Here is a 12,528-nt window from a genome sequence, read left to right on the forward strand (position 1 = left end):
CTTGGCTAGCTTCCAGCTCAGCTCTCCATCCCCCGCCACATCTGCCACTGAGATGGTAGCTCATTGCCTGTTCGCCATGCATTGAGATGGCATTATTCAAATTAACGACACCTGTTCATATGTAGATGCAAATGATGTTCTGAGACTGGATTTCAGCCATATTTGCTTTTTCACAAAGCACCAAGACTGAAGTCTGGTCCTGTAGAACCTAGAAATAATACACTTGACAAATTGAAGTATTCAACGACAAAGAGAAAGAAGGTCCCATGATTTTTCCAAGTTTGGGTAAGACCGGCATGCAAATGGGAGTGAGCTTTATAATCTTAATATACTAGAAAAGGCTGGATGTGGTTACATAATGATATTTATGGTTGGAGTGTCCAGTCTCTGACTGCCTCTCAGTAGAATGGCGGTGAAATGCCCTTTAATAATAAGGTGTTGACCTGCCCGCTCCACATTGACAGAATGTTCTCAGTCATCCATCTGACTTCAAAGATGAAAGTCCTCTCTGTTCTTTTGGTCACCTTTAGTTTTTAGAACAAGGTCTGAAGCAGTCTAGTAAGCAATCATGTTGATGAGAGCAGATATGCAAGGTAGAGGTGGCTTCCTGGGGTCTGTAGTCTTCAGGAATGAGCAGGAATTACTTGCATGAAACCACGTCAAGCCAGCAAGACTTTGTGGCACACATGGGTCATTTTCAGAATTACTGGTTACTCAGACATAGCTCCTCCCCACAAACAGCCTTGCCTGCTGCTTATGCCACATGGCCAGCTATAGTCATGCCTTTGGTGATCATACGGAGTTGTACATAGTGGCGGTGAGGGATTTGTTTCTCCACACCAGGTGACAGGCACCAGGTGCCTTTCAGCTCCGGATGTGAGACTGGGGCCTTCTTGAAGCTTAAGGGTTAAAGAGCCTGTCATACTGAGGGTTTTCTTTTGAAGCCACCACCAACAAAGCTGGTGTTGGTTTCCATCTCTCCATGCCTGTTTTCTCTTTTCTCTCAGGAGACTTCCTCTTGGTGTGTCTGGCGTCTGTGTCGTTAGTATTTCCTTAGCAAGGGACTGTGTACGGAGGAGCCTAACTTTAGCTCTCCAGCCCTCATCTGAGCCTCTCTGCTTTATTCTTTTTTCTCCTCGTGGGATCTCAATGATGTCTGTGGCATGCTCTGCAGATGTCTGATGTTTATTTTCTGGTGTGATGACCTCTGCAGAGCCATTGGGAACAGTTTTCGGAGCACGAAGATGCTCCCGGAGCTGTGTCTGAGAGGTCGGTCACACCTCTTTCTGTTGACTTGAAGTCCCCCCTTCTACAGTTCGAAGAACGTCCACTCTATCATCCTTTCTCGCTCGGCTTCACGGACTTCATCACACGCGGGTTTTCTCGCGGGGTTGTGCCGACTCCTAGAGCCAAGAGGCCTAGAAATTATGCCTGTGTTGACCCAGAAACACCATGCCCCTGACTTACCCAACTTGCCCAGCTGCAACCAGCCATGCCTCCAGTGCCTGGTTAAAGAGGGTGGCCAGGCAGTCTTTCTGGAAATACGCTCAAGGAAGTTGGCAGAGAGCTTGATGATGTTGTCCGCACGTAACTTGCATTCAGCCGAGAACCCTGTATCCCGGAGGCTGTGCACGGAACTCCTTTCTGTCCTACCTCCTGCTCTTACCCTGTGTGTGGGTACCCTGGTTTATGATGGACAGCCGTGTGGAGACTGCCCTACCGCTGACAAACGTGTACAATTAGACTAGGTTTCTAGATAAAGCCCTAAGACCAACCAGGCATCTGGCTTGGGTGATGCAGTGTTGTTTGTTGAGCACTGGCTCCAGGAAGTGAAGTGACGTAACTAACACTTACAACAACCCTGTGAAAGCACTTCCTTTCGTCTCACAGAAGAAGACCCTGAGATTTGAGAGATTTGAGAGGATGGGTAACTTGCCAGGGAGACACAGCTCCACAGAACCTGGCCCTGAGGTCATATCTCCCCACAGCTCATGTACACGACTCCATGCCCCTCTCCCATCTTTCTTCGCTCAGCTCTCAGCCCTGGCAGTGTAGCAGGCTGACAGCTATGCCATTGGCATTTGACCTTCACCAATGGGTGAGGGTTCGTAAGGGTGGTGGAGCCGACTAGCTTCTCAGGGGAGCATTGCCAGCACAGACAGAGGGTACTCTGTTACAGTCGGGGCACATTTCCAGGCGTTCCCTTCTGGATCCCAGTGTCTCGGAACCGATTTCAGAAAGGCTTGTTGTATGGTGTGCCCAGCCGCAGCCCCGAGGGCCAGCTGCCTTGGATGTGCAGCCAGAGCTGCAGAAACACAGCCGGGAGGGTGTTGAAGGAAGGGATGCAGGCTGTGGGTCACGAGTCCTCTTCCCTTCTAGCTGAATCTCGTTTGGTGCATGCTGGAGACCAGCTGGAGGAAACACGGAGCACGTCCTTGGGTTCTCCACCTGTACGCAAGTATTTCTCAATCTCCTCGATCTTGGCGAGCAAGTCTGAAGGGGTGCTCACCAGCCCCACCACCACCACCTCTTAGTTTCATACTCAGAATTCAAGGTTACTTCAGCCGTTCTTTATGGCATGAGGTTGAGGAGGGAGAGACGCGTGAACCTACTACTTCTAAGAAGGGAAATTTCAATTAGTGTAATTTATAACTTATGAGCCCACTGAGGACGGTGTGCGATGCTGTGCTTTAGGCTGTTGGTCGGTCTCTCATTCCTGAGGCTTTCCATGGGGTACAGCATTTCATAGGAATCTCTGTAGGTGGCACTCAGAGCCACTACTCGAGACCGGAGGGCACGTGGTTGACTTACTACTGTGTTGTTTTTACCCAGCAATAACCATGGCAGCACTGCACACTTTGAAGTCTTTCACCTCATGACCAGGATTTTGGATGCCACAAGCAGCCTGTGCGTCCCCCTACCTCCTGGTGAGTTTGGCTCTTTGGTTGTCCGGTCATAATAAAGTTGTTTCTCACGTGGTCTCCAGAGAGTAGTGCCCTGAGTTTCAAGATGGCTCCCGAGTATCCGCAGCCGGCTCTGGTGGAGGATAGCCTTAAGGTTGGTCTCCATTGGCCAGACCTCCCGCAACTGCTAACTCTACCATCGCTGCCTCTAGGGAGCAGTTGCATTCCGTTCTCGTGTGCACGTCTAGCTGAACTTGCACCAACGGTGCCCCTGCAGGGAACTTGCTCCTGTGGCTTCTCCTGCTTTCCTCTATGGAGAGACCTGAGGGTAAACACAAAGGAGGGAGAGGTCTGGCTTGGTGTCAAGGATCAGGCTGGCCCTTAAGCGCTTCAGATTCTCAGAGAAGCCCTAAGCAGGCTTCAAAGATACCCTCAGCATGTATGTGTACAGTTATTCATATAAGTGGTCCTTAGATCAGTCCCTGAATGTGTGGAGTAACTATTTCCCGCCAGGTCACGGACAAGAAATGAAAGCAGTTACAAACACTAGTGGGAGTGGAACAGGGTGATGTTTACATAAGTCAGAGCACAATAAGAAACGCACAAGCTTCTGTTTGCCACAAACGTCCACCTTGTGTTGACTTTGTCTCCTTTACTGTAGGAAGAGTTCTAGCACGCAATCAACTCTAACGCTTTAAATGGGCAGAACAGTGGCATCTGCAGGCACAGTGTTATGTAGTAGCTCTCCAGGGATTTCTCAGCTCACAAACAACTTCTTTTCACATTCCATGGACAGCAACCTCCCTTCCCATGTCCCGGCCTGGGCCACCACCTTTCTTTGTTTCTCTGACTCTACTGTAGACCAGTCTTATAAATAGACTCATGTAGTATTTGTCTCGTCTGTGGCTGGCTTCTTTTAACCTCTGTAGTGTCCTCTAGATCCACTCATTTGTCATGGATGGCAGAATTTCTTCCTTTTTAAAGCTGAGTAAAACATACATGTTTATGTATGTTTATGTGAAACTGAGTATTACATGTTTATGCAATTTCCATGTTATTTTCCTGTTTATCAATGCACATTTGTGTATCTTGGCTAGTGTGACCAGTTCAATGAACATTAGTGTACAAATCTTTTTAAATACCTCACCTTTAATTTTTTTGGGTGCTCAGAGGTTATGGGATCAATGCTGGTTCCATTTTCAGCTTCTTTGAGAGGGTTCATGCAGTCTCTCATAGTGACTGCACCGAGTTAGAGTCCACCAGCAGTACTCAACGGTTTGAGTTTCTCCACACTCTTCTGACACTTACCCCTGTTTTGGATGCTGAGAGGCGGGAGGTGATACCAGTGTGGTTTTCATTTGTATTTCACTGGTTAGAGATACTATCTCTCTATGTAATTCTTGACTAGTTGTACGGCTTCTTTAGGTAAAAAAAACAACAACTCTGTCTAGATCTCCTACATGTTTAATAAAATCAGTTGTCATCTGGCTACTGACTTGTTTTATTATTTGTATGTTCTGGATATCAGCCCCTTATTAGATTTCTGGTTACAAGTATTTTCTTTCTCATCTTGTGCCTGCCTTTACACTCTGTTACCTTCCTTGCTTTCCTTCACCCCTGAGCCCCTCAACCCCATCCCCCCCACCCCATTGCATCCTTCACCCCTGAGCCCTTCAACCCCATCCCCCCACCCCATTGCATCCTTCACCCCTGAGCCCCTCAACCCCATCCCCCCGCGCCCTATTGCAGGCTCAGGCAGCTCAGGGTGACTGCAAACTTTCACAGCCAAGGCCTTGAACCCCAGGTTCTCTTACGGCCACTCCGAGTGCTGGGATTGCCGGTGAGATTCAGCATGCCATTCCTGGCTTCTCCTTGTCTGTTAAATGCCATGTTTTCTAGATGATAAGGGAAGAGAGGGTAAAGTGACACTGTGTGCGTGTGCATGCGTGTGCAGGTGTGTGTGTGTACAAGGGGTCAATACGTGCATGTGTATAAGGGTGCTTGCTTTTCAGGTCTGCAGGACTAGGGAGATTGAGTTTCAAGAGTCGCACACTTAAGTAAAAGGAAAGAGTGACGAAGTAGCAAGTAGAGTTTTGTTTTAGGTTTTTTGTTTTTGATTTTCTTGTGTCCGCACCCCCCGCCCCCCAGACAAGGTGCTTGTCCTGGAACTAGCTCTGTAGACCATGCTGGCCTTGAACTCACAGAGATCCACCTGCCTCTGCCTCCCGAATGCTGGGATTAAAGGCGTGCGCCCCCAAAGCGCGGCTCTTGTTTTTGGGATATTGTTTGTTTGTTTGTTTGTTCTGCTATTTCTCCCCCGGGGCTACAGCAAGATCAGCAGCCCTGGAGCGATGAGGATTCCTGGCATGAACTGGTGGCTAGTTCTAGCCTGTGTGCTCTGCTCAGATCTGGCCAACAGAGATGAGGCCATGAATAAACCCCTGCCCTTGGGTCTGCGCCAGCGAAGCAGATGAAGGGCCATTTGGATGCTCAGGATTTACGCCGGATTCGAGAAGGAATTTCGAATCCCGGAATAGCATTTCTTGATCTAGCATAAATGCTTTCTTAGGAATAATTTTTGACTTCATTATTCCGGGAAAGCATCCCCAAGCCTACATGGCAACATCAGCCTTGGTTAGTAATATTATAATGTGTTTTGGATCGGGGACTTAGTGAACTCAAGTCTATTTTGGTTCATTCACATCTGCCCGAGGACAACATCTGCTCATCATCTGACCCCTGATGTTGCCAGGGATTAGGACGTTCCGCTGCTGGTGACTCACACGTTTAGAGAGGAGATGCCATTCTTTCTCAGAACCCAAACCCCGTCCCTACGCATCATTTGTTCTGCCGCACGCACCCCCGTACGCACCCTTGTACGCACCCCCCGCACGCACCCCCCACACGCACCCCCCGCACGCACCCCCCCCGCACGTACCCCCGCACGCACCCCCCCCCCCCTGCACGCACCCCGAGAGCAGCTATGGTCCTTTGTCAACCCCGCATCTCGTTGGTTGTTCAGCATGTACACGTGGCCATGGGACTCTGCCTGTGCTGGGTACAACTTGAGTCAGCTTGACATAAGCTACAGTCGTCTGAGAGGAGGAAACCTCAACTTCTCAATTGAAGAATTACCTGCATAAGATTGGGGCGTAGGCGAGACTATAGGGCATTTTCTTCACTAGTGATCAATGGTAGGGGTTCACCCGTTGTGGGCGGTGCCATCCCTGGGCTGGTGGTCCTGGGTTCTATAAGAAAGCAGGCTGAGCAAGCAATGAGGAGGGAGCCAGTAGGTACTCCTCCTCTGTGGTCTCTGCATCAGCTCCTGCCTCCAGGTTCCTTCCCTGTGTGAGTTCCTGCCTCTATGGCAGGATGATGAGCTGTGATTTAGAAGCTGTTAGTGAAATAAACTCTTTCCTCCCCAAGTTGCTTAGGTTCTGGTGTTTCACCACAGCCAGAAACCCTAGCTAGGACACTTCCCCTCGTCTTCTTTCCCCCTCAGTGCCCCCAGTCCATCTCGTACATGTCCAGGCCATGGTGTTCCTACGGGTCCTAGGATAGTCTTGAGATGGTGCTCCTATCCATTCCTTGTCTGCTGGCATATTAATATTCCCAAAGTAAAGTCCGGTTCATCTTTCATCATGCTCAGAGACCTTCAGTGACTCCTCAAAGGTTCCTGGATTGACAAATTTTTTTTGGTAGCATCGAGCATTGGGTCCTTGTTATGTGTACACATGCGTAGAACTGGTCACATGCAAACATGTGATTAATTTATGATGAACTGATCGCCAGCTCTACCAGACTGCAAGCTGAACTAGAGTGGTGACGTCACTGTTTTGTCCGTTACCCTACTACTTCTCCTGCTTGGGGGATGAGAGGATGCTGACTAAATTTGCTTCGTCCACACTTACCTGTCAATCATTGCTTTTGTCATCAGATTCAACTCAGATGATCACGTCATGTTTCCCAGTGCACCCACGCTCTCTCACCTTAGGTCTGTCCGTATTGTTCTGTTAACTCGGCTCTGAGTTACTGAGGCGGCGTGATCCTCTGGTTAAGAACAGAAGCAACAACCCCCACAGCCCATTTCAGGCTGTTTCAACCTCTCGCTGGCTGTTTATAGGATACGGGGAAGTTTCTCGGCGCCTGTGAATCTCAGTTTTCTCATCTACGGAATGCGACTCTATTAATTGCGTCTGATAGTGTTGGGTGTGGAAGAGGTGAGCCCATGCTCACTCAGCGTGTGTCCAGTGCCAATCACGCTGTACCATGTGCTGGGCTCTGTATACTTACTCTCTTCCTCTTAGTAGCCCAGAAGGAAAGGTCGGTGGCTCCATTTTAGAGATGAAGGAAGGGAATTCAGAAAGACAAGTTACTTAGAGCTGGTTGCTCAAATACCGGCAGGATCCGGGGCACAGATGCTCTGCTGCCTCTGGCCTTTTCCACACACCAAGTGAAGAGCTTTCCAAAGATCCCCAAGATGCCAACATTCCAGAGTGGGGTGCTCTTATTCCCACCGGGTCTGGAATCTCCTTCCACATGTGATTGGTAGGGTGACTAGAGCCCTGGGGTTGTGGCCTCACTCGGGACTTGGGCTTGAGAGAGAAGGAGAACAAACCTTCCCATCTACTGAATTATTACAGGGTGATGTCACCGACATGCCTTCTTTCTCTATGAGGTGACCAGAGAGTGGGCATACAACTGTTGCCATCTGGTTCTAGGGTTTTTGTTTCTTTAACCCTTCAGCAGAATGGTCCCCATGCCAGCAACATTTCAGCGTGGGTCTGTGGAGTCTGAAGCTCTGCTGTGAAGGACAGTGGAATAATACTGAGCGGGAACCCTACAGGGAGTCCCCTGCACTGCGGCAGTCCCACGGGAGGGGACCCAGGCCCTAAGCACAGAGTTCGGAGCTTCATTTACATGATTAACTCGTTCCCTCTGGAGCCTGAGGTGTTGGCTGCTCACACCTGCTTCTGTTCCGCTCATCCCAGGTTTCCACTCTCTGCACACACTCCTTGGGGTACACTGTCTCCCTTTGTACAACCTGCTGCACTACATCGATAACGGGGTGCTGCTACTCACGGAGACCGCGGTCACCAGGCTTATGAAGGGTAAGCAAGTCTGAGTTGACCACAGGGGGTTTCAGGGCTGACTTCTGGCCATGTGGCACTCAGTCTGGCTACACTCAGAGGGGCCCCACGCACAACTTAATGTTCCGCAGTAAGATAGTGAAGTTGTTTGTGAGACAGGGTTTCTCTGTGTAGCCTTAGCTGTCCTGGAACTCGGTAGACCAGGCTGGCCTCGAACTCACAGAGATCCCCTTGTCTCTGCCTCCCAAGTGCTGGGATTAAAGCCGTGTGCTACCACTGCCTTGAAGGTCTTATTATTTGAGCATCTGTCTATTTTCCCCGTTTACTACAAATTCTTAGCACATCCCACTTCCTAGAACCTCCCTTCAGGCTAGTCGACAGTTCTTTAGCCCTTCAGGAGGCCCTGAAGAACTCAATCCACATGTTGTCTTTAGTTTTTTTTTTCTGTGTATAGAGTTTTTACTATGAAGAGACTATGTATATGAAGTTTCTGTATATGACGTTTTTACTATGGGAGACTCTGAATTTGTTTTTCAAGAAAGTATTGTGAATTACTTTCAGCCAATTAATTTTGTCACCTTGAATTAGACTTGGAATGCATGAAAAACCAATGAGAGACACAGCGCTCGCTTGAACCTGGGCATTAAGGTCCACCTCGTAATCTTTCCCACGGAAGCCGTTCAGGCATGTGTGTGTGTGTGTGTTTTGCTAATGTTGTCAAAGCACCTGCCGTGTTCTTCAGCAGCCTCCCGCTCTCAGTTAGTGGGTGGAATTGCTCGGTGGCTGGCAGCCTGTTACAAAACAAAAGTCCCCATAACTGAGTCACAAGCAAAGCTTTCAGAACATCGTTAGCCGTGAACTCAGGGCTGGAACATCTCAGGAGGAAGCGTTCGTGGTTTAAAATTCGCTGCAGTATTGAAACGGATATCTGTATCATATTTGTTAATCTCCACCTCTCTTGTAGATCTGGACAATTCAGAGAAGAATGAACAGCTAAAGTTCAGCATCATCGTGCGGCTCCCTCTGGTAATCCTAAAATTAATTTCCTCTCAAGCCTCGTCCACCCTCCTGCCATGTGTCTTGTAAGAAGACAGTTCCCTTGTTGGCGGAGGTCAATTGAGTGGGCCCTCTTTTCAGCCTTTTCCGTGAGATTCCATCCACCCCCACCCTCTGCACAGCGGGTGCTTCTCGGGTTGGCTGCATTGGAAAGGTGGACGTGGTCTCCTCTTAGGCAACCACGCTGATGTTTACATGGAGTCTGAGTGGGAGGCAGAGGGGAAACATATGCCTTTGACATCGAAACTGATAAGGCTTTGAGCACAGGTGAGGCCTGGAGGTTCTGGAACGGTGTTTCCTCCTCCTCTTACATTTCTGAGCACGGGCAGGCATTACCCGGCCAGAGGAAGAACAAAAGCACAGGAGGAAAATGTCAGGAAGGCACTCCTTGCTCTTTGGTGGGGTATTAGCTCTCAGGGTCAGCAACATGAAAACATGAAATTCCACAGCAAGGTCTTTCGGCCCCCTCACTTTGCAAACTTCCTGACCCTAAGAGCCTGGCCAGTGTGCTGTTTACATACCAAGAGCACGGGGCCTCTGGCACTGGCCATCCTCTGCCCCGTGGCTTTCTGGACCTGTGGCTTTGCCTTGTGGCTGTCCTTCCTGTCACAGGCTTCCTGAGAACAAAGTACCCACCTTTCCCCTGGCTCTGACTCCCAGAGGAACAGTGTTGATATAGTTTGGTCTCCAAATTTGACTTTTTTGTCCCTATGATTTCGAGTATTTAAAGTTTCTGGGACAGATAATAGAAGAGAGACCAACGAAAGCACACAAGCCGCCGCTAGCTTCCTGTCATAATGTCACTCAGGGTTGACACGCTTGTCTCCAGCTCGGAAGGATCTCAGACCCAACATCATTCCAGGAAAAAAAAAAAGGAAATTGGCGGCATAGCATTGATGCCAAAGTTGCTCTCCTCACGTTGAGGAAAGCTGAGGGAGGGTTTACGAAAACTTCAGAAGCGTAACTCTTGAGCTTGGCCTTTCTCCAGCGGTCATGAGTCAGGGAGGTTCTACATCCCTTTGGGAATATCATGTAGAAGTCAGAAGCTGGTATGTGGTCTGTTCCGTGCACTATGACCTATGCTGTCCTCTGTGATCTTCACCCGTACTCTAGTGTACCGGGCAGAAGGTCTTCCGGCTTTGGGACCATCCCATGAGTTCCAACATCATCTCCCGGAACCACGTGGCACAGATGCTCAGGAGCTACAAGAAAGAGGTGAGCCTCGGCGACGTCCAGACAGTGAGCGTTGCTTGGAGCCCACCTGCATGCCCCGATAGACGTGATTCTGTTTTCTATTGTTCTATTTAAAGCTGCTTGTGTCTTCAAGAAGCGGTCCGTATATAGGGAGTGTATTCTCTTTCAGCCTCGAAACTCTATGATTGGCAAGTCATCGTTCTCAACAGAATTTCTGCCTCTGAACTACTTCATTGACATTCTGGCAGGCCTGGAGTCCTCGCACCAAGGTAGTTCACTCCTCCGTCTAACTTAGGAGTTTCCTTGTCATGTTGGTCATTCCCAAGTCACAGCTCGATCTGTTTCCTTCCCTAAATACCCTACAAGTCCTTACTAAAACTGATTTTCATTAGCGAGAATACCGTACTTCCTACATTACCCAAGGAATCCTTACCTTTGAAGATCAAAAGGGGCTCGAGGTGTTTAGGGTCTGTTCTGGTTGGTATGAATGTTCTTTAGTGCCAAGCTTTAATGAAATCAACACTCTTTTTTTTTTTTTTGACTGATAGTAGGGGAACTTGCATAGGACCAGACTAGGGCCTCTGAATGTGGGTGACGGTTCTGTGACTTGGGCAGTCTGTGGGGACACTGGTAGTGGGACGAGGATTTATCCCCAGTGCATGAACTGGCTTCTTGGAGCCCGTTCCCTGTGAAGGGAAATCTTACTCAGCCTCCATATGCGGGGAGGGCTTTGGTCCTGCCTCAACTTGATGTGCCAGACTTTGCAGCCTCTCCGTGGGAGGCCTGACCCTTTCTGAGGAAGGGATGAGGGAGGGAGGGGGAGTGAGAGGAAGGGGCACTGTGGTTGGTATGTAAAATGCTGTCCCCGCACGAGCGAGCATGAGCTGTGTGAATTAGGCTGCGGGTGGCCACTGCTCCACAGCGACTCTCTCTCCCTTCCGCAGCTTCGAGGGATTTCGAAGGCCATGACAGCGTGGACGCAGACTTTGTCGAGGAAGCTGCTCTGAAACACACCTCGGTGCTCTTGGGTTTATGAAAGTTAGCGTGCAGATGGCCTGCGTTCAGCGTCTCGACGCTGTTTCTCCCCGCTTTTCCTGGGAATTCTTATTGCTCCTTAAGAGGGGTAACAGGTCAGAATATACCGTGGAGCTCCTCGGGATTCAGTTTAGGTCTCAGAAAATGGAGCGCGTCCGCACCCTGTCCAGAGAACCAGAGAGCAGTCAAGAGTCAAGATGGCGTCTCGTGTGTGGCAGGAGCAGTGCTCTTCCTGGCGGCTCAGGGCCGGGAGCTAGTTCTGCTGCGTTCCAGGATCAAGTGAAAAAACAGAGGGCACAATGCTTTGAACGGGAAGAGCTAGACAGACCGCTGGAAATAACATAAAACGAGCAGAAAAATTAAATGTTGCAAAGAGGATTTAAGAAGAACCTGGGTTTGGACTAAACAAGACTTGCCATTTCCAGCCCGGAGTAACTGTGACAAACCGCGTTTGTGCATACAGGATGTGAGCAGCCTCTGCCTGTGTGGTGGTTCAGAGGGATGTGTATTTAATGTTTGTATTAATGGGAGTCTGATTTAACGATGCCTTCCCGTTAAACATGACCTCCAGTGCGGAAAGCTGTGGTCTGACTTTTCGCTAAGTTCTGAGCATAGCCTTTTTATTGGCACAGGGCGTGGTGAGCCCATGGGTGTGTTCCTGCAGGACACATGACGACACATGACATCCTCTCTCATCTGTGTCCTACGTCAGGGTCACCCTCACTCACAAGGCTCGACTTCCCCGTTCACTTCTGCTTCTCTCCCTTCTGCTGTTTCCCTTCCCGGTGGTGAAAGTTTAATGACTCTAAATGTCGCTAGCTCATATGCCAATCCACCTCATTTTCTGCCGCCTCTGTTGTCTCTGGAAGCTGCCCCGGCCTATAGGATGTCTCTTCTTGCTTCAGATCAGCCAGGCGTGGGATATGTTGGCAATTATTCAGCAATGTGGAAATGCTGTCTATCTGTATTACTTCTCTTACAAATAACTCTGTACTGGAGAAGGCAGATTTTATTTAGTTCAAATTAAATAAAAAAATCCTCTTTGCAAGTAAAATTCTCACGAACACTTGTGTTTTTAGCCCTTCATCTAGTTTTGCTCAGTTCACTTCCCTCCTCCCATTCTTTGCCTTCGTTTGTTTCTGTTCACACCTGTGTTGCTCCTTTGATTCCCAAAGCTGAGCTTATATGACACATTGTTGAGGTAAACATGGGTTTGATGTGGACACTTGGCTCGTAATTATTCAATAACT

General features: G+C 49.1%; 1 protein-coding gene across 2 annotated transcripts in view; it reads left to right on the forward strand.

Annotated features, from left to right (window-relative positions):
* The window catches only part of LOC121434731 (gamma-secretase-activating protein-like), an 89,830-nt gene extending 77,509 nt beyond the window's left edge, over positions 1-12,321 (forward strand). Inside the window, exons 25-31 of one of the 2 annotated variants that reach the window (XM_041633658.1) lie at positions 2,380-2,450; positions 2,833-2,927; positions 7,895-8,014; positions 8,958-9,019; positions 10,163-10,264; positions 10,413-10,512; positions 11,188-12,321. In XM_041633658.1, coding sequence (XP_041489592.1) covers positions 2,380-2,450; positions 2,833-2,927; positions 7,895-8,014; positions 8,958-9,019; positions 10,163-10,264; positions 10,413-10,512; positions 11,188-11,279 — 642 coding nt within the window. In that variant the 3' untranslated portion in view covers positions 11,280-12,321. The remainder of the gene's footprint in view (positions 1-2,379; positions 2,451-2,832; positions 2,928-7,894; positions 8,015-8,957; positions 9,020-10,162; positions 10,265-10,412; positions 10,513-11,187) is intronic. The other variant, XM_041633659.1, reaches the window with a different exon arrangement.
* The last annotated feature ends 207 nt before the right edge of the window (positions 12,322-12,528 follow it).

The sequence above is a fragment of the Microtus oregoni genome, unplaced genomic scaffold (genome assembly GCF_018167655.1).
Source record: "Microtus oregoni isolate MIOR12 unplaced genomic scaffold, Mior012 000044F_ref0000062, whole genome shotgun sequence".
Taxonomy (NCBI): Eukaryota; Metazoa; Chordata; class Mammalia; order Rodentia; family Cricetidae; genus Microtus; species Microtus oregoni.